The 27,731-nt window shown below is 45.1% G+C and overlaps 2 protein-coding genes across 6 annotated transcripts in view; one reads left to right on the forward strand and one right to left on the reverse strand.

Annotated features, from left to right (window-relative positions):
* The first annotated feature begins 1,661 nt into the window (after positions 1 to 1,661).
* AKAP14 (A-kinase anchoring protein 14) lies at positions 1,662 to 19,825 on the forward strand. The gene is made up of 4 exons (XM_045995134.1): positions 1,662 to 2,647; positions 5,691 to 5,854; positions 6,214 to 6,305; positions 19,239 to 19,825. Exons 1-4 carry the CDS (start codon positions 2,238 to 2,240, stop codon positions 19,449 to 19,451), a joined length of 879 nt encoding a protein of 292 aa, XP_045851090.1. The 5' UTR covers positions 1,662 to 2,237; the 3' UTR covers positions 19,452 to 19,825.
* The window catches only part of LOC123934911 (NFKB activating protein), a 42,119-nt gene continuing 20,786 nt past the window's right edge, over positions 6,399 to 27,731 (reverse strand). The window contains exons 9-13 of one of the 5 annotated variants that reach the window (XM_045995129.1): positions 25,108 to 25,246; positions 20,702 to 20,995; positions 17,878 to 17,990; positions 7,442 to 7,521; positions 6,399 to 7,128 (exon numbers count right to left, since the gene is read on the reverse strand). In XM_045995129.1, coding sequence (XP_045851085.1) covers positions 17,949 to 17,990; positions 20,702 to 20,995; positions 25,108 to 25,246 — 475 coding nt within the window. In that variant the 3' untranslated portion in view covers positions 6,399 to 7,128; positions 7,442 to 7,521; positions 17,878 to 17,948. Of the gene's footprint in view, positions 7,129 to 7,441; positions 7,522 to 17,877; positions 17,991 to 20,468; positions 20,996 to 24,644; positions 25,247 to 27,731 lie in introns of those variants that run through there. The other 4 variants (XM_045995130.1, XM_045995128.1, XM_045995132.1 and 1 more) reach the window with 4 other exon arrangements.

A 27,731-nucleotide genomic window follows, 5' to 3' on the forward strand; every position in this document is an offset into this window, starting at 1 on the left:
GGCAGCAGGCCAGGCTCCCCATTTCTTGGGCGAACAGAGGGGCATCACTGTACTATAGGCTGGTGTCCGAGTGGGGGCCGAGGGCCCGGGGGACTCCGAGGAGGCAGGACGCCCTAAGTGAGGAGAGGCTCATGGTGGCGGGGGGGGGGGGCAGCAAGGTGGGGACTTGGGTTTGGGGCTTCCTGACCTGCTGCATCTACTTCCTCCCGGGAATGAGGGGCTGGGCTGGGCTCCTCATCCGCTGTCCCACCTGCTCCTCTCTTCTCCCCGCCCCCATCCCAGGGCCACACTCACCTGCTGGGCGGGGGGAGCAAAAGCAGAAGAACCTGCCCTCAGCACCACCTGGCATCAGAGGCCGCTCCAGCAGGAGGGCCCAGGGCCAGAATCTGTCACTTGGGGAAGAGGCTTGGCTGGGGGGTGGGAGGGGAAGGTCAAGTTCTGGTCAAGGAGTTTAAGCTCCTCATTCAAAGAGGCACCTTCTCACCCGGCTTCCGCCATGAACGCGTCTTGCCTCCAAGGAGCTTCTTGTCACTTGCCCGCACGTCCTCCTCTGGGCGATTAAGAATCCCGGTGCCAGGTCCTCGGCCCACACCTCTCACCCCTCACCAGTGGCCCCACAGCTCCTTGGGAAAGGTCCTGCTGCCTCTGCCCACCAAAGCTTGACACAAAGGAAGCTGGAGCTTGGCCCTTCTGGAATGCAGCTGCTGCGGGGCCCAGCAGCTCCCACTTCCCCACTGTCCCCCAGGGAGTCCAGAAGGGCAGGCCTGCTGCGGCACTAGAAGGTTCGGAGCCGCTGGTCTGATGGGCTGTGTGGGAGGAGCACTGAGGCCAGTCGTCATCACTGCGAGTACTGGCAGCTCTGGAGTCCAGCATTGGACTCACCAGTGAGCGTGTCACGCAAGCCCTCTTCCTGGCTCGGCGGCTGGGCACCGGGCCTGCACAGCGACAGCTCAAGACACACGGGTCCCTCCTGTCTCAGGCACATGTGTCCTGCTTTGTGGAAGCGGTGGACTCTTTCTGACTCCTCTGTGTTTTGATTCTGCCCATGGTGGCTTGTCTCTACCACCCTGACCATGGGAACTAGTGTTCATCGCACACTTCGGGTGTCTTTCCTTGTTCTGACGGCTCCCCATGAGCCACCTCGTCTCCCCTTATCAGGGGTATGAAGGGACCGCTAGTAAGATCCCCACGCTCAAGAGACGTGACACAACCTACCTAAAGTCACAAAGCCAGCCTGTGGCAGAGCTGGGATGTGAGCCCCTTGTCTGGGATCAGAGGCTGAGCTCCTGCAAGCCGCATCATCCCCTCCCACCCTTCTCCCTTCCAGCCCCAGCCCCCATGTCACGGCGCCATCGCACTAGCTCTGTGCGCAGGACCGTCTTCCCGGCAGAGTTCAGTGTTCGTTCTGGGTGAGGAGGACACTTAGCAAATCGCTCTCCTTTCTTCACTGGGATCCAGACTGTCATGGGGTGAGAAGCCAAGCACTTCGGACACAAAGCATGGTGGTCAAAAGCAGGGCTTGAGAGACAGGGATTTCACAGAAAATTAATAAAATAAAACTGGGTCTTAACACAGGGCCAACAACTTTTTTTCAAGATTTTATTTATTTGACAGAGAGAGAGAGAGCGCACAGGTGCACAAGCAGGGGGAGCTGCAGAGGGAGGGGGAGAGGAAGAGGGAGCGCAGGGAGCCTGAGGATGACAACGACAACAACTACGATGACAATGACGAGGACTCAGGGCTTGGTCCCAGGGTCCCAGGATTATAACCCAAGCCCAAGGCAGACGCTTAACCACCTGAGCCACCCAGGCGCCCCAGGGCCCACAACTTTTGATTTCACCATTGAAAAGAACACTCTATAGTACTACTGCTATTAGTGATAATACTAGAAAAACGATCTGATTGTTGTAAAGACCACTCTGATGCACCAGGCACTGTTCCCAGTCTTGACAGGAATTGCGGGATCTGGTCCTCCTGCGAACCCCTATTCCACAGGCACTATGATCCCCATTTTGCAGACAAGGAAACTACAAAATGTGCAGTAAACTGTTCCTGGGTCTAGGCTAACCATTACGTTGGAAGCTCATCCGTGATTCACAAAACACATCCCTGAAAACAATCAAGCACACAGGGAGGTCCGAGCCTGGGAATGTGGGTCTCGAGAAGTAAGGAGTTCTGTCAGTGAGGCCAGCGGCCCTGGGTCTGACACCCTGGGTGCCTCGCTGTGTTTCCCTGTAATGCAAACACTACTGCCGGCCTGCAGACTGCCAGGAGGAGGCGGAGACCACACACACACACACACACATGGCGCTGCACACAGTGGCCCAGAGAACGGACCCCCATCACCCCCACCACACGCTGGGCCTGCCATCCCTGCTCCTCCGGCAAAAGCCCTGCGAGCTCCCCGGCTGGAGGAAGCCGGCCACGAGTGCCACAGGGCAGAGGTCACATGGTTGCTGGGACGGACTGTCCCCCCCTTCACTGGCAGAAGCGGGTGGCCACTCGGGGCTTTGCCTCCCATTGGTGGGAATGGGTGTTGCCCGGGGAGCACATGTAAACATTCTGTCTGGCAGGCCTGGGCCAGAGCGGCCGGGAGTCTGAGGCTGACCTGGCCGCTACTGTTCCAAACAAGGATCTGCTCACTCAGGTACTGGGGTGGGGGCTGGTGGGGGGTGGGGAGGTGCTGCAGAGAGGCCTCACACTGGTTCTCCGCAGCTGTCGCCTGACCCCGGGCTCCACCACACGCCCGGCCTTTCCTGCCCATCTGGCCTCTCTCCTTAGGAAGGGAGGGGAGACGAAGCATGAGGACAGGTCAGTCGGAGGGACGCTTATGAAGGATTTGTGCCCACGGACGGGCAAGGGCACGATGTGAGCCCCGCTCCCCTTTTTGCCTCCTGCCGGAATACAGGGTTCCCTAGGGAAGGTCTTAAGGAGGCCCTTCCATGGATGAGAACCCCCCACCTCCTTTGCCTGGTTTTGGAGGTCATATATTTGGCTTCTGTTCAATTCATCAAGAAGCAGTTTGCTGAAACCCAAGTCACTGAGTGACTGAGTCGCCCCGTGGGCCATTCTTTAAAGGATCAAGTTGCTGTATGGTTAACTCACCAAAGCCTCCTAAATTTACCGGTTTACCAAAAAAACTCTACTGTTGTCTTTAACTACAAAGTTTATAGCAAACTGCGGTGGCCTAATTGGCCCAATTCTAAGGCTGGGGATAGCCAGTTCTCTAGGCTCAAGGGCCTCCGGACTCCCTCACTGGCCACCCTTCAGGCTCTCCTCACTGTCTGGGACGGGCAGCCTGGGAAGACTCCGTCCTCCCCCCGTAGACGGCCTTGTCCACCCCTGGAGAGCAGCCACAGGAAACTGAGGCAGATGCAAACCGAGCCTCAAATGCTAATATGAAGACCCAAATGAACACGAGTCAGCATTACCCAAGGCTTGAAAGGCTGTTCAGACCATCCCTGGACTGATGGCCCCAAGAACTGGGCTGCCCTGGACAGCCCCCAGCACACCCTGGAACCAACAATGAGAAAGGGGGCAGAGGGTGCCTCTCCTCGAGGGAGGCTCACAGAAAGCGAGCGAGCACATTCTAGACTTCAGGAGGGCTTCAGACTCTGGAGTCCTGGAGGGAGGGGAGTGGGGTAGTTGAGTGCACCAGCTGCAGAGCCAGACAGTCTGGCCGTGAACTTGGCTTCCTCCTTTCAAGTGGTGACAAGAGTCTCTGTGTGTCGCAGGGTCCCACCAGGAAACCTGGCATACTAAGAGCAGTGCAGGTAGAGAAGGGTTAAGCGAACGGAGTGTTTACGAAGGTGTGGGCGGACAGGAGGGCAACAAGGGCAAGTGCAGCTCCCCTGGGGCTGGGACAGTGGGGCTGTTCTAGAACAGGGCTAAGGAGAGAGCATAACTGCCCTTACGGGGCTGAGAAGTGAGACCCCTGCCCTCGGACAAGCAGAGTCCGCTCCAGCCACAGGGGACCCCGAAGGTGGACTGCTCCCCAGGAAACATATCACTTGCCCTCATTCTCCTCCCTCAGCCTGGCCTCTGCATTGTGCAGAACCTCCTGGAAGCCAGAGGGAGGGGGAGAGCCCACTGATGCAGTCCAGTCAGGTCAGCCTTCCAGGACAGAGAGCAGGGGACACGGGAGGAGTGGATCTGAAAGGGCAAATGGAAGGTGTCTAGTGCACGATTTCATGGAGTGGGGCTGAGTTAAATGAAACAAGGCACATTAAACACCCCCAAATTGGGAGCGGTAACTACAGAAGAATAATGGGCTCCCTTTGGAGAGAGACACCCACTTTGCTACAGTACCCCCCATGCAACTGGCCGCAGGGATGCATAGCTGTGCTAGAAGGAAGTGATTTCTCAAAAGTGAAGAGACTTAAGTAGTAGCCAGGAAAGAAAGAAAATCCAAGACTCAAGAGGAAAGGATGGAAAAAAGACAGAAAAGGTGTAGAGTCTTAGCACTGTGACGAACCCTTGTTCACAGCCCGAATAACGATTAAGTTTCACCATCTCAGTAGATGTTAAAAACATCTGGAAAATTCTAGTGATCATTTATGATAAACCTCTTACCAGAACAGGAGCAAAGAGTTTCCCAATGTGATACATCTGTCACCATAAACCAGCAGCACGCGTTACGATGGAACAGCAGAAAGCACGCCCACTGAAGTCAGGAGGCATGTTACCTTCCCTTTCGCTGAACAGTTTTCTGGAAGTGTTCACCAAAGCAAGTACTTATGGAACTATATTATCTCAGGAGAGGAGATGGTAAAAAATGATAGTTTCTGGCAGATGCTATATAATTTGTACACCTGGAGAATCCAAGAGAAAAAAACTAAAATCCCATCTCCATCCTAAGCTGTATTGCCTCTAATGATTTTAATTCACATTATCCTTTAAAAAAAAAAGATTTATTTATTTATTTATTTGAGAAAGAGAGCGAGCACGAGCAGGGGGAGGGACAGAGGGAGAAGGAGAGCATCTCAAGCAGACTCTGCACTGAGCACCGAGCCCAACACAGGGATTGATCCCACGACCACGAGATCATGAACTGAGCCAAAATCAAGAGTCCAACGTTTAACTGACTGAGCTACCCAGGTGCCCCAGGGCACATAGTTCCAGGTGGCTGGGTGGCTCAGTTGGTTAAGTATCCGACTCAGTTTTGGCTCGAGTTGTGATCTCAGGGTCATGGGATCGAGCCCTGCATTGGGCTCGGTGCTCAGTCGGGAGTCTATTTCTCTTTCTCTCTCCCTGTCCCTCTACCCCTCCCCCTGCTCATGTTCTCTCTTTCTCAAATAAAATAAATAAAATCTTAATAAAGGGGGGGGGGCATGTGCCCTCAGTTGCCTAAGCAGGGATTGAGGTTCCATTAAAGACTCAGCTAGAAATCCATATTGTTAGAACTCCAAAGAAGTTAGGACTCATTCGACTACATCTTGATTGAACTGTTCATGGTTCTAAGAATCTGAAAATCCTTGGTTTTCAGGAAAAGCAGATCTCTGAAGCTAGGCACAAAGGATAAACCATAAGGCCTCACTCCCATTCCCACCCTTAAACCTTTGTTGCCCCCTAGTGGCAACAACCATTTCCTACATCTTATCCTTCAAGCGGTGGTCTGAACTTAGACAAGTGTTGTAGGCAGATGCACGCACACAGGCACAAGGGCTAACTTCTTGAGCTTCTTTTTCCAGGGGAAAGAAAATGGATGGGACCCAAAATTTCAATATCCAGAATATGGATGTGGATCAAAGTCCTACAAGCCAGGAGACAGACAAAGATGACAACGGTGATGTGAATGAACTAGCTGGAGAGTTAGTGAAGACTGCCATCCATGCTGCTGTTAAGAGTATGGAAGGTAGGGGCGCCTGGGTGACTCAGTTGGTTAAATGTCTGCCTTCAGCTCAGGTCATGATCCCAGGGTCCTGAGATCGAGCCCGGCATCGGGCTCCCTGCTCAGCGGGAAGCCTGCTTCTCCCTCTCCCACTCCCCCCCTCCGCTTGTGTTCCCTCTCTTACTGTGTCTCTGTCAAATAAACAGGTAGAATCATTAAAAACAAATGAAAATACCTGACATTTAAAAAAGGAAACCCGACATTAAAAAAAAAAAAAAAGACTGTGGAAGGTAGTCGTCCTGCTTGGAGGCCTGAAGGACAGTCCCATTAAACAATGCCACGCCACCAGGCAACTGACAAATTCTCACCTTCTTTTCTTGCAGAAGCTGAAAAGCCCATGAAAAGCATCAAATGGATCACACACGGTGAATTCACCGCAGAAAGGGGCCGCAAACAGATTGAGGAGTTCGTCCTGGTAAGTCAGGGGAACACCCCGGATGGGCATACGAGGGCGAGGAACAGTGAAAAGGAGCATCTGAGGGAAAGTTTCAGACCCAGAAACCCTAAATGATTTCAAAGGTGACTAAATAAGTAAACAACTGTCCCCCATCTGGGTTCCAAGATCAAAATGGTATGGCTCGACGGTGAGAGGCACAGTCGTCTTTCCTTGTTTGTATCTTCCTAACCTTAAGTCTCCCTCGGCAAATCTGAGAGGCCCGGTTAAGCCATTCTCCCATGCTGGCTTTCAAACCAGGAATTCTCCCGTCACCAACTTTAGAGATCTCATATTAACAGAGGGGATGCCGATGGCTCTTTCTGAGTTGGTTTTGGAACATCATGCCTGCACACTGTGATGTGCATGTCTGTGAATTCCTGTCTCTTTTCTGCCTGTGCCTGGCTCTGACCCATTTGTGTGGCTTATCCTGGAGAGAAGGCCCTGGGTTGCCTTGCATACCTGGTGGGTTGGGTTAAACCATGACCTGAAATCCCTACTCGCTGTATTTCCTCAGTCCCTACTTGCCCGCTGTATCTCCTCAGAAGACAGCCGAGCTGAAACAGGTGGAGGCAAACTCCTCAGCCCTCGAGAAGCTTCCTGCTGTCTCTGCTTCTCTGGCTGGCCCGTCAGGGCCTACAGCCCTGAGGGCAATTCCCTAGGCCCAAGGAAGGCCCAGTGAGGTGGAAGTGAGGTGCACAGTGCAAAGTACTACTTACTCTTGGACCTTCTTGCTCTGGAGGACGTCCCCCTTTGGAGTCAGGCGAAAGCCTCTGCCTACTGCAGCCAGGGTTTGTGAATCAGGCTGGAATGGGACACAGAATAAGCAGAAAAATTTCCCCCAACAATGCCACCCATTACTCTGAGTAAAAGGCAGAAGTCAGTCTTGACAATGGCCTACAGAGCTTGAAGTGATCGGAGTCCCCTCTTCCCTCCCAACTTAGCGCCCAGAGTCATCACCTGCTACCTTGTCCCTTTTCACCTTTCTAACTGCAGCCACACCCGTCTCCTTCCTGTTCAACTGCCAGGCCTGCTCCCACCTCAGGGCCTTTGCACTGGCAGTGTTCCCTGCCTGGAACCCTCTCCCCTGGGTTCTGTTCTCATGGTTCATGCCTTACCTCTCTTGAGATCTTTGTTAAGATGCCGCCTGTTCACTCACTCTGAGAGTGACCTGAAGACTAGAAGATCTCTTCCACAGCTAAGGATATGAAGAAAAAGCCATGTTAAGAAGGATAGCAGGGACAGAGACAAAGTTAGGAGCTAAATCCCTGCACAGCAACCCACACATGGTGGAGCTATCACAGGCAGGTAGGCCCTCTCCAAGGAGCGGGAGGTCCAAGCCCCACCTCTGGGTACCACCCACCACCCTGGAGACTGTACTGGGAAGATGAGCCCCCTAACATCTGGCCTTGGGAATCAGCAGGATTCATCCCAGGGACTCTGAAAATCGGGGGGGCTGCCTGACCAGAGTATTATGGGAAACCGAGACTCGGCTCTTAAAGGGCCCACACGCTACCATTCTCTTTGAGACCAAGCACAGAGGCAGTAGTTTGAAAGGCGCCTGGACTATTTGCGAAGGGGATTTATCAGGTCATTTTAGGGTTATGTGCCAAAGGAGCAGGGGTCTGTAGGAACGTCCTCTGGGAATGAAAGTGCTGGTGGGTACCAGTTCTGACATTTCTCCATCTACCTTGCTAGTGCTCCTGACCCCACCCTGGCAGGTGCCCCTCTGAAGCAGCTCCTGGCCTGCCACAACAGGCAGGCAGCCTCACTTGGGACCAGCATCTCCCCAAAGTCATTACCACCCTGCCACAGCTGGTGGGCAGCCTTGGCCAAGACCAGTGTCGCTCCAAAGCAACTTATGCCCCAGGTGGGGTGCAGGAGTACAGCCCTACCTACCAGCACGCCCACAATAGCCACCAGCAGGCACTGCAGCCAGCGGGGCCAAGGGCCAGCCCCGGTCACCAGCACCCCCACAGCCATCATAGTGGAGTCAAAATAGGACAGGGCATTGTGGACAGTGCAGTGGGCTGTAGCCCACACGTGGGACACCCCCGGAGTGCCTCGTTCTGGTGATGAGGGCTGATGATACTACTGGGCCCCACAAAACACCTTCTACATAAGGCTGCTACTTTCAAGACCAGGAGTCAGAGCTGATGTACCTAATACATAGAAACAAACACAGAGAGTCAGACAAAATGAGGAGACAGAGGAACAAGAATAAGACAAAATCACAGAAGAAGGCTAGAAACGTTGATAAGCAATTTACCTGATAAAGAGTTCAAAGGAATGGTCATAAAGATTCTCACAAGAGTACAAGAGTTTGGGAGACGAATGGATGAACTTGGTGAGAACTTTAACAAAGAGATAGAAAATATTTTTACTTTTATTTTTTGAGAGACAGAGAAAGCTCAAATGGGGCTGGGGCAGAGGGAGAGGGCGGGAGAATCCCAAGCAGGTTCCTCACCTGATGTGGAGCCCAATGCGGGGCTCGATCTCACAATCCCGAGATCATGACCTGAGCTGAAATCAAGAGTTGGACACTTAACTGACTGAGCCACCCAGGTGCCCAAGAAGATGGAATTCTTAAGAAATGGGAGTAGCATAAGGTGCCCCTGGAACAACACCAAGCATACAAGCATCTGCATTATCGGGGTCCTGGAAAGAGAGAGAGAAAGGGGCAGAAAACATTGCTGAAAATGCAAAAGCTAAAAACTTCCCTAACATGGAGAAAGAAACAGATATCTGGGTCCAGCCAGCCCAGAGAGCCCCAAATAAGAGGAAACCAAGGAGGTCCACGCCAAGACACATAATAATTAAAATGGCAAAAATTAAAGATAAAGAGAGAATCTTAAAATCAGCAAGAGAATACAAATAGTTATATATCTGAGAACCCTCATAAGGCTATCAGCTGATTTTTCTGCAGAGTCTGCAGGCCCAAAGGAGGTAGTGCGATACATTCGAAGTACTGGAAAGAAAACCTACAACCAAGAATACTCTACCCAGCAAGGTTATCAATCAGAACTGAAGGAGAGATGAGTTCTCAAACAAAAGTTAAAGGAGTTCATCACCACTAAACCAGCATTACAAAAAATGTTAAAGGGACTTGTTTAAGTAGAAAAGGCCATGATTAGAAGACAATTACAAAAGAAAAAATCTCACTGGTAAGAGTAAACATATAGTAAAGGTAGTGGGTCAATCCCTTAGAAAGCTAGTGTGAAGGTTAAAGGACAAAAGTAGTGTCTCAATTATGGCTACAATAATTACTTATGAGGTACACAAGATAAAAAGATATAAAATAGGATGTCAACTACATGAAATGGGAAGGGAGTAAAAACGTAGCACTTTTAGAAGGTGTTCAAAATTAAGTGACCATCAACTTGAAATGCAGGGCTCTATATAGTGTGTTATATGTGAACCTTCTGGTAACCACATCCCCAAAATCTAGAATGGACACACAAAAGACACAGAATCTGAACATAACAGTAAAGAAAGTCACCAAGTCACAAGGGAAGAAAGGAACAGAGAAGAACTACAAAAACAACCAGAAGACAATGAACACACTAATCATAAGTACATGCTCAGCAGTGATTACTTTAAATACAAACAGACTACATGTTCCAATCGTACGACACAGGGTGACTGAATGGATAAAAAATCAAAACCCAGGGGCACCTGGGTGGCTCAGTGGGTTAAAGCCTCTGCTTTCAGCTCATGTCATGATCCCAGGGTCCTGGGATCAAGCCCCGGGTTGGGCTCTCTGCTCAGCAGGGAGCCTGCTTCCACCTCTCTCTCTCTCTGCCTACTTGTGATCTCTGCCTGTCAAATAAATAAATAAAATGTTAAAAAAAACAAAAACAAAAATAAAACACACCTATACGCTGTCTACAGGAGACTCAGTTCAGACCTCGAGATACATACAGACTGATAGTGAAGGGATGGGAAAAGATATTCCAAGTAAATGGGAGAAAAAAAAGCAAAACAGGGATAGCCACACTTATACCAGACAAAATAGACTTTAAAACAAAACCTGTAACCAGAGGCAAAGGGCTTTACATAACGATAAAGGGGTCAACCCAACAAGAAGATATAAGACTTGTAAATATCTATGCACAGGAGCACCTAAATATATAAAGAAAATATTGACAAATATAAAGGGAGAAATTGACAGTAGTTCAGTAATGGTAGGGGACTTTAACACCCCACTAATATCAGCAGATCATCCAGGCAGAAAATCAGTAAGGAAAGTGACTTTGAATGACACATTAGACCAGATGGACTTAACTATATCCAGAACATTCCATCCCAAACCAGCAGAATACACATTCTTTTCAGGTACACATGGGACATTCTCCAGGATGGATCTTGTGTTAGGCCAGAAAACAAGTCTCAAACTTAAGAAGACTGAAATCATATCAAGCATCCTTTCTTAGCACAACGGCATGAACGTAGAAACCAATTACAGAAGAAAACTGGAAAAACACTACAAACTACAAACACCTGGAGGCTAAGCATGATATTAAGCAATCAATGGCTGAACCAAGAAGTCAGAGAGGAAGTAAAAAAATACCTCGAGACAAATGAAAATGGCAACAACACAGTACAAAATCTATGTGATGTAGCCAAAGAAGTTTTACAAAGGGAATTTTTTTTTAAAGATTTATTTATTTAGGGGCACCTGGGTGGCTCAGTCAATTAAGCGTCTTCCTTTGCTCAGGTCATGATCCCTGAGACCCAGGATGGAGCCCTGCATCAGGCTCTCTGCCCAGCAGGGAGTCTGCTTCTCCCTGTGCCCATCCCCCCACTTGGGCGTGTTCTCTCTCTCTCTCAAATAAATAAATCAAGTCTTAAAAAAAGATTTATTTATTTGTTTGAGGGGGTAAGGGGCTGAGGGAGAAGGAGAAAGAAACTTAAGCAGACGTCATGCTATGGGAAGTTTATAGCACTATAGGCCCAACTGAAGAAATCTGCAAATCTCAAACAATCTAATCTTACACCCAAAGGGAGTAGAAAAAGAACAAGCTCAAAATTAGTAGAAGGATGGAAATAAGTATCAGAGAGAGGATAAATTAAATAGAAACTTAAAACATTAGAAAAGATCAATGAAACTAAGAGCTGGTTCTTCGAAAAGATAAAACTGGAAAACCTTTAGCAAGACTCATGACGAAAAAAAGAGAGATGACTCGAATAAAGAAAATCAGGAATGAAAGATATCATAACTGACACCACAGAAATACAAATGATTATAAGAGACTAGACTAGTCTGAAAAATTATTTGTTGCAAACAAATTAAACAACCTAGAAGAAATAGATAAATTCCTAGAAACAATCTTCCAAGACTGGAATCAAGAAGAAATGGAAAATCTGAACAGATGAAATGTTAATAATGAAATTGAATCAGTACTCAGAAACACAAAACGTCTGGAACCAGATGGCTTCACAAGTGAATTTCACCAAACATTCATTTATTGTTTACTTTTATTTTTAAATTTTATTTATTTATTTGAGAGAGAGAGAGAGAGAGAGCATGGAGGGGGAGGCAGAGGGAGAGGCAGGAGCAGACACCCTGGCGAGCAGGGAGCCCGATGCAGGGCTCGATCCCAGAACCCTGGGATCCTGACCTGAGCTAAAGGCAAATGCTTAACCAGCTGAGCCCCTCACCAAACATTTAAAAAGGAGCTGATACTTGTCCTTCTCCAACTATTCTAAAAAGTTAAAGAGGAAAGGATGCTTCCCAATCATTCAATGAGACCAGCATTACCCTGATACCAAAACCAGACAGACAGACAAAAAGAAAATTCCAGATCGAAATTGCTGAGAACATAGATGCAAACATCCTCAATGACACAACAAACCGAATTCAACAATACATTAAAAGTATCATATAAACCAAGATCAAGTGGGATTTATTCCAGGGATGCAAGGATGATTTAATATTTACAAATTAATCAACGTGATATACCATGTTAACAAAGTAAAGGATAAAAACAATATGATCATCTCAATAAATGCAGAGAAAGCACCTGATACAACTTAACATCCAAATACGATAAAAACTCTCAAAAAAGTGGGCACTGAGGAAACATATCTCAACATGAGAGAGGCCAGATATGTCAAATTCAGGGCTAACATCATGCTCAAGAGTGAAAGGCTGATGGGGCGCCTGGGTGGCTCTGTGGGTTGGGCCTCTGCCTTCGGCTCAAGTCATGATCCCAGGGTCCTGGGATCGAGCCCCACATTGGGCTCTCTGCTCAGTGGGGAGCCTGCTTCCCTTCCTCTTTCTCTGTCTGCCTCTCTGTGTGCTGCTGCTCTCTGTCTGTCAAATAAATAAATAAATAAATAAATAAAATAAATAAAAGGAGTGAAAGGCTGAAAGCTTCCCTCTGAGATCAGGAACAAGACTAGAATGCCCACTCTTCTCCATTTTATTCAACATATAGTGTAAGGTCTAGCTGTAGCAATGAAACAAGAAAAGGAAATAAAAGGCATCCAAATTGATAAAGAAGAAGCAGAATTACCACTGTTTGCAGACATCATGATACTATATATAGAAAACCCTAAAGACTCAACCAAAAAACTATTAGAACTAATAAATGAATTCGAGGGGTGCCTGGGTGGCTCAGTCATTAAGCGCCTGCTTTTGGCTCAGGTCATGATCTTATGGTCCTGGGATCGAGCCCTGCACTGGGCTCCTTGCTCAGTGGGAAGCCTGCTTCTCCCTCTCGCACTCCCCTAGCTTGTGTTCCCTCTCTTGCTGGTTCTCTATCAAATAAAAACAAAATCTGTAAGAAATGAATTCAATGAAGTTGCAGGATACAAAATTAACATGCGTAAACCTATTGTTGCATTTCTATACGCTAATAATTATCAGAAAGAGCCACTGAGAAAACAATCCCATACACAACTGCATCAAAAAGAATAAAATACCTAGGAATAAATTTAAACAAGGATTTGAAAGACGTGTATTCTGAAAACTGTAGGACAGTGATGACAGAAATTGAAGATGACAAATAAATGCTCATGGAATGGAAGAATTAGTATTATTAAAATGCCCATACTACCCAAAGCAATCTGCAGAATTCAATAACATCCCAATAAAAATACCACTGGCATTTTTTTCATTTTAGAACAAATAATCCTAAAATTTACATGGAACAACGTAGGACACTGATTAATCAAAGCAATCTTTTTTTCTTTAAAGATTTTATTTATTTATTTGACAGAGAGAGAGGGAACACAAGCAGGAGGAGTGGGAGAGGGAGAAGAAGGCTTCCTGCTGAGCATGAAGCCTGATGTGGGGCTCGATTCCAAGACCCTGGGATCATGTCCTGAGCTGAAGGCAGATCCTTAACGACTGAGCCATGCAGGTGCCCCCAATCAATGCAATCTTAAGAAAGAAGAGCAAAGCAGGAATTATTATGCTCCTGGGTTTCAAACTATACTACAAAGCTATCGTAATCAAAACAGTATGGTACCAGCCCCAAAACAGACCCATACATCAAAAGAAAAAAACAGAGTCCAGAAATAAACCCACAGTTATATGGTCAATTAAGCTATGACAAAGGAAGCAAGAGTATACAACAGGGAAAAGAGAGTCTCTTCAATAAAAGGTGTTAAGAAAAATGGGCACCTACAAGCAAAAAAAAAAAAAAAAAAATGAAAATGGAGGGGTGCCTGGGTGGCTCAGGCGGTTGCATGCCCGACTCTTGGATTCAGCTCAGGTCATCATCTCAGGAGATCATCTTGTGAGATCGAGCCCTAAGTCAGGCTCTGCACTTGAAGCACAGTCTGTTTGAGATTCTCTCCCGCTGCCCCTCCCCCTGCTCATATGCTCGCTCTCTCTAATCTAAATCTAAACAAAACAAAACAAAACAAAAACCAGACCACTTTCGAACACCATATACAAAAATAAGCTCAAAACGGATTAAAGACCTAAATGTAAGACCTGAAACCATAAAAATTCTAAAAGAAAGCACAGGAAGTAACACTTGGAAATCAGCCTTAGCAATATGTTCCTCGGCGTGTCTCCTCAGGCAAGGAAAACAAAAACAAACAAACAAAAAAAACCAATTGCAACTACATCAAATAAAAAAAACGATAAAAGAAAAGGCAACCTACTAAATGTGAGAAGATATTTTACAAATATATGTTTGATAAAGGGTTAATATCCAAAATACATAAAGAGGGGCGCCTGAGTGGCTCAGTGGGTGAAAGCCTCTGCCTTCAGCCTAGGTCATGATCTCAGGGTCCTGGGATCGAGCCCCGTGTCAGGCTCTCTGCTCAGCGGGGAGTCTGCTTCCCTTCTCCTCTCTCTGCCTGCCTCCCTGCCTACCTGTGATCTCTGTCTGTCAAATAAATAAATAAAATCTTTTTTAAAAAAAGCATTTAAAAAAACAAAATACATAAAGAACTCCTACAACTCAACACCAAAAAAGAAAAAAAAATCCATTTAAAAAATGGGCAGATAGGGGCGCCTGGGTGGCTCAGTGGGTTAAAGCCTCTGCCTTCGGCTCAGGTCATGATCTCAGGGTCCTGGGATCGAGCCCCGTGTCAGGCTCTCTGCTCAGCGGGGAGCCTGCTTCCCCCTCTCTCTCTGCCTGCCTCTCTGCCTGCTTGTGATCTCTGTGTGTCAAATAAATAAATAAAATCTTTAAAAAAATAAAAAAACACAACCATTTGAAGTTGTAAGAGGAAACATTAAAAAAAAAAATGGGCAGATGGCCTGAATAGAAACTTTTTCTGAAGAAGACATACAGATGGACAAGAAACACATGAAAAGATCCTCAACGTCATTTATCATCAGGGAAATGTAAATCACAAGCACAACATCATCTCACACCAGTCAGAATGGCTAATATCAAAAAAACAAGAAATCACAAGCACTGATGAGGACATGGAGAAAAGGGAAGCCTCGTGCACTGTTGGTGGGAATGTAAATTTGTGCAGCCCGATGGAAAACAATATGGAGGTTCCTCAGAAAATTTTCTATAGAAATATTATATGATCCTGCAATTCCACTACTGTGTATTTTTCCAAAAAAAAAAAACCCCACGAACTTGAAAAGATATGCACACTCCATGTTCATTGCAGCATTATTTGCTCTAAGTCAAGATGTGGAAGCAACTTGAGTGTCCATCAGTAGATGAATGGATAGCAAAGATGTGATATATATAAAATAGAATAGTATTCAGCCATGAAAAAGAATGATGTCTTGCCCATGGATGGACCTAGAGGGTATTATACTAAGAAGTAAGTTAAAGAAAGACAAATAATATATGATTTCACTTACAAGTGGAATCTAAAAAAACAAACAAATGAACCACCCAAATGAAACAGAAACAGACTCAAATACAGAGAACAAACTGGTGTTCCCAGAGGGGAGAGAGGGGTATGATTTGGGTGGAACAAGTGAAGGGGATTAAGAAGTACGAGGTTCCAGTTATACAATGAACTAGTCACAGGGCGCTCTTGGCTCAGTTGGTGGAGCAATGCCACTCTTGATCTCAGGGTTGTGAGTTCAAGGCCCACATTGGGCACAGAGATTACTTAAAATCTTTAAAAATAAATAAAATAAAATAGTCATGACGACGGGGCACCTGGGTGGCTCAGTTGGTTAAGCATCTGCCTTCGGCTCCGGTCATGATTCCAGGGTCCTGGGATAGAGCCCCGCGTCGGGCTCCCTGCTCGGCAAGGAGCCTGCTTCTCCCTCTCCCTCTCCCTGCTGCTCCCCTACTTGTGCACTCTCTCTGTCAAATACATCAATAGAATCCTTAAAAAAATAGTCATGGGGATGAAAAGCACAGCAGAGAAAGTGTCATAATTCTGTATGGTGACAGACCTAACGTGATCATTTCATAACGTACATTAATATTAAATCACTACATTGTACACCTGAAACAACAGAACACTGTATGTCAACTATAGCTCAATTGAAAAAAGATTCTACCTGCTCACTGAGGCCTTTCCTGGTCACCTCATCTAAAACTGCAACCCATTCCCCTGCCCTGATTTACTTTTCCCCTCAGCATTCAGCTCTACCTAAGATACTAGATTTTACTTACTAACCCTTTGCCTTTCGTCCACCTACAGATTATATAGACCATAAGGGAGAAGCTTTTATCCAATTCTCTGTCCCCAGATCCTAAAAGGTCGCATACACAGAGATGCTCTAAAATATGTGTTGAATACGTGAACAGATTTGTTCTTTCCATACCATTATTTGTTCACAGATGAAGAAGCTTACCTACTGCGTAGGACTGTTACAAGGATAAGATGATTAGAAAGTACAAAGTTAAGTGAAAAGTTAAAAGCTCTATAAAGCTACTGACAGAAAATCCCCTTGTTCCCAGACCTGCTAATGCAGCGAGCCCTGGAAGCGAAGTCTGTCCTCCGGAGGTCAGACATTGCTGATGGAGAGCTTTCTCAAGTTTATTGCAGATTTCCCAGAATCCACTGTACACCAGGGAATGGCAAATGAGTAGTTACCATTTCCTGAGCATCACTGTGTGTCGAGTACTGCTAAGTACTTCGCATGCATGATCTCATCTAATCTCCACAACAGACCTGCGTGTAGGTACATCAGTGTACCCATTTTACAGATGAGAAACCCTGAGGTTCAGAGAGGTTGGACAATTTGTCCAAAGTCTTAAAGACTGTATTTCTTTATTTATTTCAGGAAGAGAAAGTGTGCACGAGCGAGGGGAGGGGCAGGAGGAGAGGGAGAGGTAGAGAATCTCAAGCAGACTCTGCCCTGAGCATGGAGCCCATGACGGGGCTTGATCCCATGACCCTGGGGATCACGGCCTGAGCTGAAACTCAGTCAGACCCTTAACCGACTGAGCCATCTAGGTGCCTTGGTCCTAAGTCTTTCTGATCAAGCAGCAAAATGAAGTTTTTATCACAGGTCTGATATACTTTGGCCACCATAGTAGGAAAAGTTCTTTCTTTTTTTCTTCAAAGATTTTATTTATTTGAGCTTGCAAGAGAGTGAGCGAGCATGAGTGTGGGGAGGGGCAGAGGGAGAAGCAGACTCCCCCGTGAGCACAGAGCCCGATGTGGGACTCAGGGCTCTATCCTGGGACCCTGGAATCATGACCGGAGCTGAAGGCAGACACTTAACTGACTGAGCCACCCAGGTGCCCCTGAAAAGTTTCTGATGACAAAAATAATGCAGAGTTTTACAATCAGTGAAAAATGCAAATTCACAAGATTCTGAGGTATTATAATGCAAATAAGAATGATGAAACCTGGTGTCCAAAGGCTTGTGTGTTCTGGGGAGGGACTAGGTACAATTATGTATTGCCAATGGGCACAATTAGTTTATTCTCTCAAGGAACACAATCTGGCAACAGGAATATACAAATAAGTTCTTTATATGAGAAAAGTTGGAAAATCTCCAATGCCTACCACCAAGTTAAAATTATTTTTATAATAAAATAAGACATTATAAAAAAAACCAAAAAATCCCCAGTGAGCAAAATCACACAAAGTAGAAAATGAGAGCTCCCCTTCGACCCCCACAATACCCAGTTCTACTCCCTCAAGGGTCACTTACCATTGACAAGAGGTTTGGGCATGTATTTCCAGGTGCCTGTTGATTTTGAGTGTCCAATAATATGTAATTGGCTAAGCCATCCATGGGAGAGTAGCACAATGAGAAATTGTTTCCTGGAAGCGAGTATATGAAGCAATGTTATGTAAAAATGACAAAATACAAGATTAACACACACTCACTGGAGCTACGTGAGAATCAGCTGCCTGAACAGTGATAAAAACGGGGACCCTTCCAATGGTACAAGGTTTTTGATGGTGTAACAGATTAAACATTAGGGCTGAAGAAATATATTCATATAGGAAGGTTGGAAAGAAAGGCATGCTCCAGTGGGCCGCAAAGGGTTAACTGGCAGGCTCCTTCACTAACAGGAATGACAATCTGTGTAAAATACAATCCTGATCCCCAGGAATCTAGAGTCTGGGGCTCCTGTCTGGGTGACTGAAACAATCAACTTAAGTTTGAAAGAAAGTAAGCTGAGGGAGAACGCCAACCTTTTTTTTTTTTAAGAGGGCCTGGAATCTTTTAGCTATCTCCCTCTGACTGGCCCTCTGCATGTCACTGAAACTGTTAGACTGTCCCACTTCCTTCCTTCTGTGGCCCTTCAACTCAATTCAGGGTTTTGTTTTGTTTTGTTTTTTGCTGTGGAAGCTTCCTGTGCCCCCAACCCAAGGGGCTTCAGTCAAATTGAACTTAGGGCTCTGGAGCTGCACTGTGACTTCTCTGGGCCCTAAGCGCTAGTGAGATTTGTGCTTTTGAGAGAAAAACTTCTCCAAGGGGGTCAAATAGGGATCTGAGGGATCTGGAGGATCCTAGCGCCTGACTCATTCCTTTCCTAAACTTATTTTATGTACCACCGACGGCTGCACTGAAGTGAGTTGGATTTTCAGAAACAGCTTGTGAAATTGACCCCATTACTTTCCAGTCACACCTTTAGGGCTCCCAAGGAGTGAGCAGAACACAAGTTCCGATCACATTCTCATTACTCTCCAGTTAACCACGCTTGTCTCCCGAGTTAAGGGCCCGGAGGGAGGTCGCATGTGTACGTGTGTGTGGCGTACGTGTGGCGCGCGTGTGGTGTGTGTGTGTGGCGTGCATGCGCCCCTACGCATCTGAGCATGGCCTCTGTGTTCCAAAGCCTGATCTCCAGGGATGTTGCATTCGTCACTCAGGCGGGCTCTGCCTTTGCTCTCCTCCACTTGGGGAGATAATTGGGAGTTGACTCGAGTTTGAATCCCAATCCAAAACGGTAGAAATGGATGCCGGAAGCCAGGCTGTAACCCCTCCTTTGTTGCCTTTACCTAGAGGACTCGAATGGGAAGTTTGCCTTTCTCCGTGTGCTCTTTCTCTTTTATATGAAACAGACGTGGGAGTATCAGGACCGCTGGGTGCACTACACACAGTTTATAGAGAGGGAAGACCTGATTCACAGCTACCACTACATCTACTGTGTACGCTGGAGCACCCCAACCGCTAAGAGACCCATGCCGCCAGTTACTGCCTCTGCCTTCTTCACCATCAAGATCACCAAAAACAAACCTCCAGTAAGCTCCTCCTTTTCTCCCCCTTTCGCTTAGATGAGACCTCAATGAAAATGGAGACATCTGTTGTCAAGGGCATTGATGACCCCTTCTTTGTAAAACTCAAGTCCTATTTCTGTCCTCATCTTGTTTGGCCGATCTACAGCACTCGCCAGAGCTGCTCACTCCCGGCTTCATGAAATGTTCCATTTGGCTGCTAGAACCACACACTATCTGGGTTTTCCTTCTGCCTCACTGCCCATTCCTTCTCAGTATCTACTGGTCTTGAACCCGTCCTCCGTACTCCTCTCCTTGGTGGTCTTACTGCCTCCTGGCTTTAAATGCCACCTCTAGCTTAGGCTTCCCACATCTGACCTCCAGCCCAGACCTCTGCCACTCGGATGTTTAATAAACATCTCACTTAAACTGAACTTCCAATTTTCCCTTCCCAACCTGGTCTGCCCACAGACCTCTCATTTCCATTTGTGGCCCAAATCCTTGGCATCATCCCTGACTCCTGTCCCTCATATCCAACACATTAGGAAATCCTATTGGCCCTATCTTCAAAAATAGGTCCTGAATCCAACAACTTCTTACCGCCCCACTTCTACCACCTTGGTACGAGACACCATCATCTCTTACCAAGACTGTTCCAATGGCCTAACTGGTCTCCCTGCTTCCACCCTCGCCCTCGTCGTGTAGCTTTCCAAAACAGCGAACGCCTGCCAGAGTGAGCCTGATAAAATGAAATTATGTCACTCCTTTGTTTAAAACGTTCCCATGTGTTTCTCTAACTCCGAAGTGCATGCACCTTAGCCGAGCTTGTTGAAAGGAAGATTCCGACTCGGCAGGTCTGGGGTGGGGCCCGAGCCTCTGCATTGCTAAGAAGCTACCAGGCGGTGCTGCTGCTGCCGGCCCGGAGTACACTGAGCAATGAGGGCCTACCCGGCCTTGCGAGGCCTGGTCCCTTGTTATTGCTCCTCCCTCCCTCCCTCTCTTCCAGCTGCTGTGATCTCACGGCTCTATAATAACCCAGATAAGAGTCCCCCCTCAGGGCCTCTGCACCTGCTGTTCCCTCTGACCTTCTTCCCTAGGGATGGGCACACCCCACTCTCATGTCCTACATCACACTTTCTGTCCCTTCCTCCATGCTTTCACTTTTTCTCCGTAACACTTTCTGACCTTCTGATGGTCTACGTGATTGTCTGTTCCGCCTACTAGAACGTAAGCTCTGCAAAGGTAGGAGTTTTTGTTTTTCGTTTAGCTGTAAAACAAAGCCTGGCAGGTAACAGGCACTCAATGAATACTTGAAGGAATGACTGCGTGTAGCTGCCAGGGAGACCATGAATATGAGACAGGCTGATAGCTGGTGTGAAAGGAGTCCAAAGAACGTCCACGAATCCAGGGTTAGGGTCAGCAGAGAAGCAGGTCTGGTTCCAAGCATGATGCCTGGAATACAGCTGACGTGAACAGATTACTCCCCGCCTTGCCATCCATCCTTTCACAGAAGTTATCTGGGGCTCTGTCTGCCTCCGTGAGTTCTCGCTGCTCCCGCCATCAGCTGTCTTGCTCACTGGCAAGGATGGAGACCGGAAGTAAGGCTGCTGGAGGAAAGCAAGACCGTGACCAGAGCCTGTACACTCAGGGCTTAGGAGAAGGGCTCTGGCTCAAAATTCCAAGTAGAATTTTGGAAGGGAGTTTGGGAGGGGCCTACAGAGACAGTATTATAACCTCCACGGCTGCTCTAAAAATGTTTTCAAACCTTGCCTATCTGTATTATTTCATTCTTATGCTACTCCCGAGAGGTAAATACTGTCAACTGAGCAGAGTGGAACATATCAAGAAGGTAAATGAGTATTGGCGAGGAGCACAAGCCTTTCCTGACTTGCTCCCAATTTTGCAGTGATCCTTCAGGTATTTGTTGCCAAAAGGATCTTTTGGGGGAACAGAGATTTGAAGTGACAAAGAACTACCACCTACAGATATCCCAGTAAGGAGGATGAATTCTAGCAACTTGAGGTTATACGTAAGGACGAGTGTAGGGATGGAAGGAATTATGAGTTGGTATGACTGGTATAGGCTAACGGTTATCCTTTTCTCTCTTAGGATATGCCCATTGAGATCTCTTATATCTTTGAGGGTCTTTCATTAGTTCACAGGTAATGAACATTTGGGGACTTTTTTTTTCTTTTGGTAATCTCTACTCCCAACGTGGGGCTAGAACTCATGGCCCCAAGATCAAGAGTTGCATGCTCTACTAAGCCAGCCAGGTGCCCGAGGGAGACTTATTTTTTAAAGGGTGGTCATTTTTCTTCTTTGGCCCACCCGTCCCATCAGGATGGGCTCGAAGGATTCTGCCATTGTTCTAGAAAATTTTTTTTAATGTCTCGTTTTTCAGTCGTTAGAAACTTGAGGATTAACTGCTAAAGGAGGGTGGGGGCAAGTGGATCATGTCTATTGTTTCTATGGGAAATTCAGTTATGCGGAATTAAGTCCCATATAATAATCTTTGATTTGTACAGCAGCTCTTTTAAAGAATGTTTACAGAGAAACTCACTAATCCTTTTACTGATGGGGCCTATGGAATAGAGACAACCTTTGCGCCCCACCCCCAAAGTCTTCTTGCTCACTAGGAATGTAACAGAATAAAGAGGGAATCCCTGGCTCAATGTTTCATGTTAAAAAGTTTTGGTATGTTTGTTTTCCTTCCTCTACAGACCAGGAATGACTCGCTTTCGAGAAAAATGGCTGAGGGACATTATTGAGGCCAAAAATATTTTAATGGAGTCAATTCCCTTCTAATTCAATTGTGTCTAATTCTTACAGAATGTTTTAGGATTAGACTTCTAATCAGAATGTATTAAAAATACGATACTGCACATCAAACCACAGAATATTTATTGAATAATAAACTTGTGGCAAACAATCCGGCTGCATTTTTTGCATTCATTCATTCACTTTCCATTTGGCAACTTCCATCACATTAGCAGAGTAACCAGTAAGCTGTTTTCCATTTCTAAGTAGTCTTTCCCATCACTGTCTACATCACTTGAGTCTTACAGGTACAGAAGCCAAGTTTAGAGATTTGCTAAAATTCACCTGTCAGGGTAAAAACTGAGAGTGTTACCTGGCTGCTTATTCCCCCATCTGAACCCAACTCTCTAGTAAACACTCCTCTTTAATGGGCATAACTGGGGAAAAGAAAAATGGTGACAGTTCTGCAGCTCGTAATACAGCCAGTCTAAAGATTTGCCCACTCACAGACCGCTTCACGCAGGGTGACGTAAGCCTCACGGTTAGCCAGTACACTCCCACACCGACACTGGGTGTGCTGTGCACCACACAGCATCACAGCTATGATGGCAGCGGGGGGGCTTCCTGACAGGCGGCAATCAAACAGGGAATGGCTGACTGCCACCCTTACTTATTTCTGGTCCTCTTTCCTTCCGTCCTCACACCAGATCACCACTTGTTCCTACCATCCCTGGGAGGCTGTCTTGCCTGACTGTAAAGGTTTAAAACACCGAAGACAAGATTACATTGTGGGTGATTACTTACAGGCATGTCAGAATACATATTTATGCAGACAAGCACTGGAAGGGAACAGAGAATACTAAAGACAACTGTGGTAAGACTGTGGGTAGTTTTTCTTCTTTAACTGTTAACATTTGTGCAATAAACATAAAAGAAGGGAAAATCTTATCAGAACAACAGGCAAGGAGGTGGAAAACTAGATAAGTCTTCCTGAAGAACAAAACATACATTTCAAATACAATAGGTCCCCTATTGGACTTAGGGCTCAGATGACTCAACACAGTCTGAAGCAGTAACTCTCATGATCTCAAAATAAAATACTTTCAGCCCTTTGATTCTACTCTCCTCTTTGCCAAAGAACATGCTATTGAAGCTGTTCTTTGGCAGATCTTTCCTGAACAAACCCTGATGAAAGAAACGACAAAGTTCTGAAATACATTAATACGCTTTCTTTCAGTTACTGAATATCTACTCTGTGGATGACACGGGAAAATCCAATAAAAACCCACAATAATCCTCTATCACAGAGTTGTTGCACTTACACAGCTTTGCCTACTGAAAGTAAGAGTGCAAACTCATTCAGTCTCTAGGAGCCAATAACAAAAAATAATGTTCTTAGAGAACAAAATTCTTACATAGGGATTATAAATTTAGGTTTTATTATGCAGGGAAGTAGATGGATTATAACTCATAAATTTGAAACCTAGCTTCCTTTTTTTACCTTTTGGAATCAAGATATTTATCAGGTTAGGCAGCAACGATGATAAACAGAAATCACTTCAGATTCAGGGGTCATAAATGTTGCTACACGCCAAGTGGTTTAGTTCCTCAGCTGTGGGTTAAAGGCAGACACTTTCCTAGAACACATGTTAAATAGTAAAACTTCTTATCTATACTTTGAAATATGACTGCCTTATTTTAAAACTCAGGGGAAAAAACACCTTAAACTATTAAAAAGAGAGGGGACGTTTTACAACTGCAGAGTTAGAACTTACTCTACATACATAACAACACAACTCAAAACAACCTTAACAGGAACAGCCAAAGCTTCCACTGTCCCCTTTCCCTTCACCTAACACCTCAAACTGAACAAAATAATAGGAAGAAAAAAGATCACAAACTGCTAGTCCCATTTCTCCAAAACTTAAAAGTCAATAGCAGCCATAAAAAAGTGATAAAGTGAGGGATTCTATAAAAAGTTAAACCGAATGACAGATATAAAAAATAAACTGAAACGTTTAACAATTTTTAAAATGAAATATGCTTATTACATAAAGCACAGTTCAAATATACTTAATATCATTTTAACTTCATCCTTACAAAACTAAATTAAAACCAATGCTTCAGTATATTTTTCCTTATTAAAACTCCTAACCATAGTTGACTCCCATTTATTTTCAGTATTCAAATCCATAGCTTAGATGGATAATGTACTTATATTGGCACAACAGTACACATCCCAATATTTTATATTTGAAGAACCATTTTTAAGAACTCAAAATTTTAAGAACTTAAAACACTAACATTCACATTTTCAACTCAGTAAGTCTGCGGGTTAGTCTGCTTTTTGGCTTGTTTGTTGGAGGGTAGAGGTAGGGACTAAAACCAAAATACATTACTTCCAGGGCAGACTATATATTATACAAGTCGATTTTCAAATTCCAGATTTGCTTTTTTCAGCAATGCCTTCAACTTGTTAACAAAAGTGGACTCCTGTATGTTTCTATCAAGTCCATTTGTAACACATTCAACAGAGAGGAATGATGACTTCCCACCAGTTCAGTGGGGGTGGGGGTGGGGGACGGGCATCACGTAGAGCTAATAGGAGCACTGTCCCATGATTTGAGAGTTAAGTTTCTGATCTTACTGACACTTTCTCTCAATGCCACCTCCCCAAGTACAGTATGATTTTACTTGTAATTTGGATTTTTAAACTAGAAAGTTATTATGGTCAATCCAAAAATAACCCAAAGAACTTGCTAAAATTATATCAATAAGCAGCTTTTTATTGAAGGACTGAAAGAGTTTAATAGAAGGCACAGGAGCACTATAAAGCTTTTTCAGATCATAGTAATCTTCTTGTATGTATATATGGAACCCAGACTTTTTTGTTAAAAATGTCTGCTGAATAATCAGAAAATGCCTATTTGTCATCTTTCCCTTTAGTTTTTCTGTATACCATCTCTCGAAAACTGGCCAGAATCTTGTTTTCTCTCTTTCGCCTCTCTTCTTGGTTAAAGGACGCCAGGGCTCTCTTCTCATCAGCACTATAGATCTGGTTCTCTTTCCGCAGTCGCACGGCCTCCATTCGGCGATGCCTGCAGATAATTTTATTTTTGGCTTAATTTCTCAGTAATTATTCTCATAGTACTTCTGCACTTACCCTTCTTAAGACAGAGTGGTCTATTTAAAGAACTGATAAATAGAAATTAGTTTGGTAATGGGCTGGATTTTCAAAAGATCATGCATTTTATCTGCCAACGTGTACTGAGTCATTTCCAGTATTCAAATAATCATCTATTGTTCTGTCAACATCACGAGTGTCACTAATTTCAAATACTAAGGTCGTAAGTCTAGTTCTGTTGTTTCTACTAAAACAACCAGAAACTAGCAGATGATTAAATTTCCTATGTGCTATGTGGAATTTGCCTTTGGGGAACTGACAGCAGGACAGAAGAAAGGTTTAAGTTGTCATCAGTCAGGTAGAAGTTCCTCATGGTTCTAATTTATTGTACAACCAAAAGGACTAGGTCTAATACCATAATAGAATTTTTTGATGAGTTTTGTGAGTGGATTTAACTTCCTCAGAATCCAGGAGCAGCTCAAAGAGATTAATCACAAAGGCCAAATCAGGAAGTACAGGGGGCAGAGGGAAACTATGACATTATCTTCAAAGGGTCTGCTAAATTAGAGGGAAAACTCCATGAAACTCTTTTAGGTATATGTAACCCAATCCTACAAAGTCAGTTTGATATACGGCTTGACCTACGTCTAGAAAAATAGAGAAAGCGGAGTAAGGAAAAGAGGGGAAACTCATTCAAGATTAGTGTGAAACTGGGGGAGCAGCAGGATGGAAAGACAAGGAGAGGACACTGTATTTCAGGTTGCTCACTATACAGTGAACAGAGGGGTTTGTTTAGAACATCAAGCGCTATGTGAACAATGTTGTAAAACATCTATGTACATGTCTCCTAGTACATAGGAAAGATTTCTTCTTGGGTATCTACAAACTGAGCTGCTGGGACATAAAGCTTACACGAATGCTCTACTTTTCAAGATGATGTCAGACTGTTTTCCAGAGTCATTGTACCAAGTTATATCACCACTAGCGGTATTTAAGAGATCCTGTAGATTTCCATCTTCTCCAATGCTTGGTATTGTTAGAACTGTGAACTTTTTCCATCAAATAAATGTAAAATGGTACTTTAGCATGTTCTTGATTTCCATTTCCAATGATAATGAACATCTTTTTATGTATGTGTAGGCCATATATTTTTCTTCTTCTAACAAATGTTTGTGTCCTTTTCCCATTTTTCCTTTGGGTTTTTTGTACGTATTCTTTAAATACTCTCAATACTAATTATCAGTTTTAAGATCCTATCCCGGCTTAAAATTTGTCTTTTTCTTATTTTAGATGTCTTCTGATAAACAGAAGTCGTTTCTTTTAACTTAGGCAAATTATCACTACTTTATGATCAGTACATTTTTTGGGATTCTTCCTTAAGAAACACTTTCTTACCCCAAGATCTATTAGATATCTACTTATATGTTACACTAAGAGTGTTAAAGTTGTTTTTGACATTTAAGTCCTTATTCTGGCTGCACTGACTTTTTTTATTAAAAAAAATTTTTTTTTAAGTAGGCTCCACTCAGTGTGGGGCTTGAGCTCACAACCCTGAGATCTAGAGTCGCATGGTTTAGTGAGCCAGCCAGGCACCCGTAGTAGTGCTGATGTTTAAATATGGCCATGCAGGGTTCTACTTTCATCTTTCTCCAAACAGATAACCATTTTTGTCCTGCTCCATCTACTGCAGAGTTCCTTTTTTCCCCAGTGATCTGACATGCAATCCCTTTCATACAACTAAGTTCTCACATGTATGGCTCTGCCCGAGCTTCGTATTTTATCCCACTGAACAAGTCATTTGTTCTCCTATACTTTCTGAAGTTCTGTAAGCTTCATAGTAAGTCTTCATATATGGTAGGCTAAATCTCATCTTCCTGTCCTTCTTCAAAGGTGACAGGGCTATTCTTGGCCCTCTAGTCTAACATAAATTTTAGAACCATCTTATTGGGGCACCTGGATGGCTCAGTCAGTTAAGCACCTGCCTTCAGTTCAGATCATGATCCCAGAGTCCTGAGACCAAGTCCCACATCGGGTTCCCTGCTCCACAGACAGTCTGCTTCTCCCTCTCCCTCTGCTGCTCCCCCTGCTTGTGCTCTCTGTCAAATAAATAAATAAAATCTTTTTAAAAAAGCCCCAAACCACCTTAAGTTTCACAAAAAGCTCTTCTGTGAGTCTGACTGGAACTACACTATATACAGACCAATTTGGGGAGAACTGATTTTATATACTGTCTTCCTATATGAACATGGTATCTCTCCACTTACGCCTTCTTTAATGGCTCTCTTTTTAAAAAAAATTTATTTATTTATTTGAGAGACAGAGAGAGGGTAAGTGGAGATGGGGCAGAGGGAGAGGGCACAAATCTCAGGCAGACTCCCTGCTGAGTGTGGAGCCTGAAACAGGGCTCAATCTCACAACCCTGAGATCATGACCTGTCCTGAAACCAAGAGTCAGACGCT

Source organism: Meles meles, chromosome X, assembly GCF_922984935.1.
Source record: "Meles meles chromosome X, mMelMel3.1 paternal haplotype, whole genome shotgun sequence".
Classification (NCBI taxonomy): Eukaryota; Metazoa; Chordata; class Mammalia; order Carnivora; family Mustelidae; genus Meles; species Meles meles.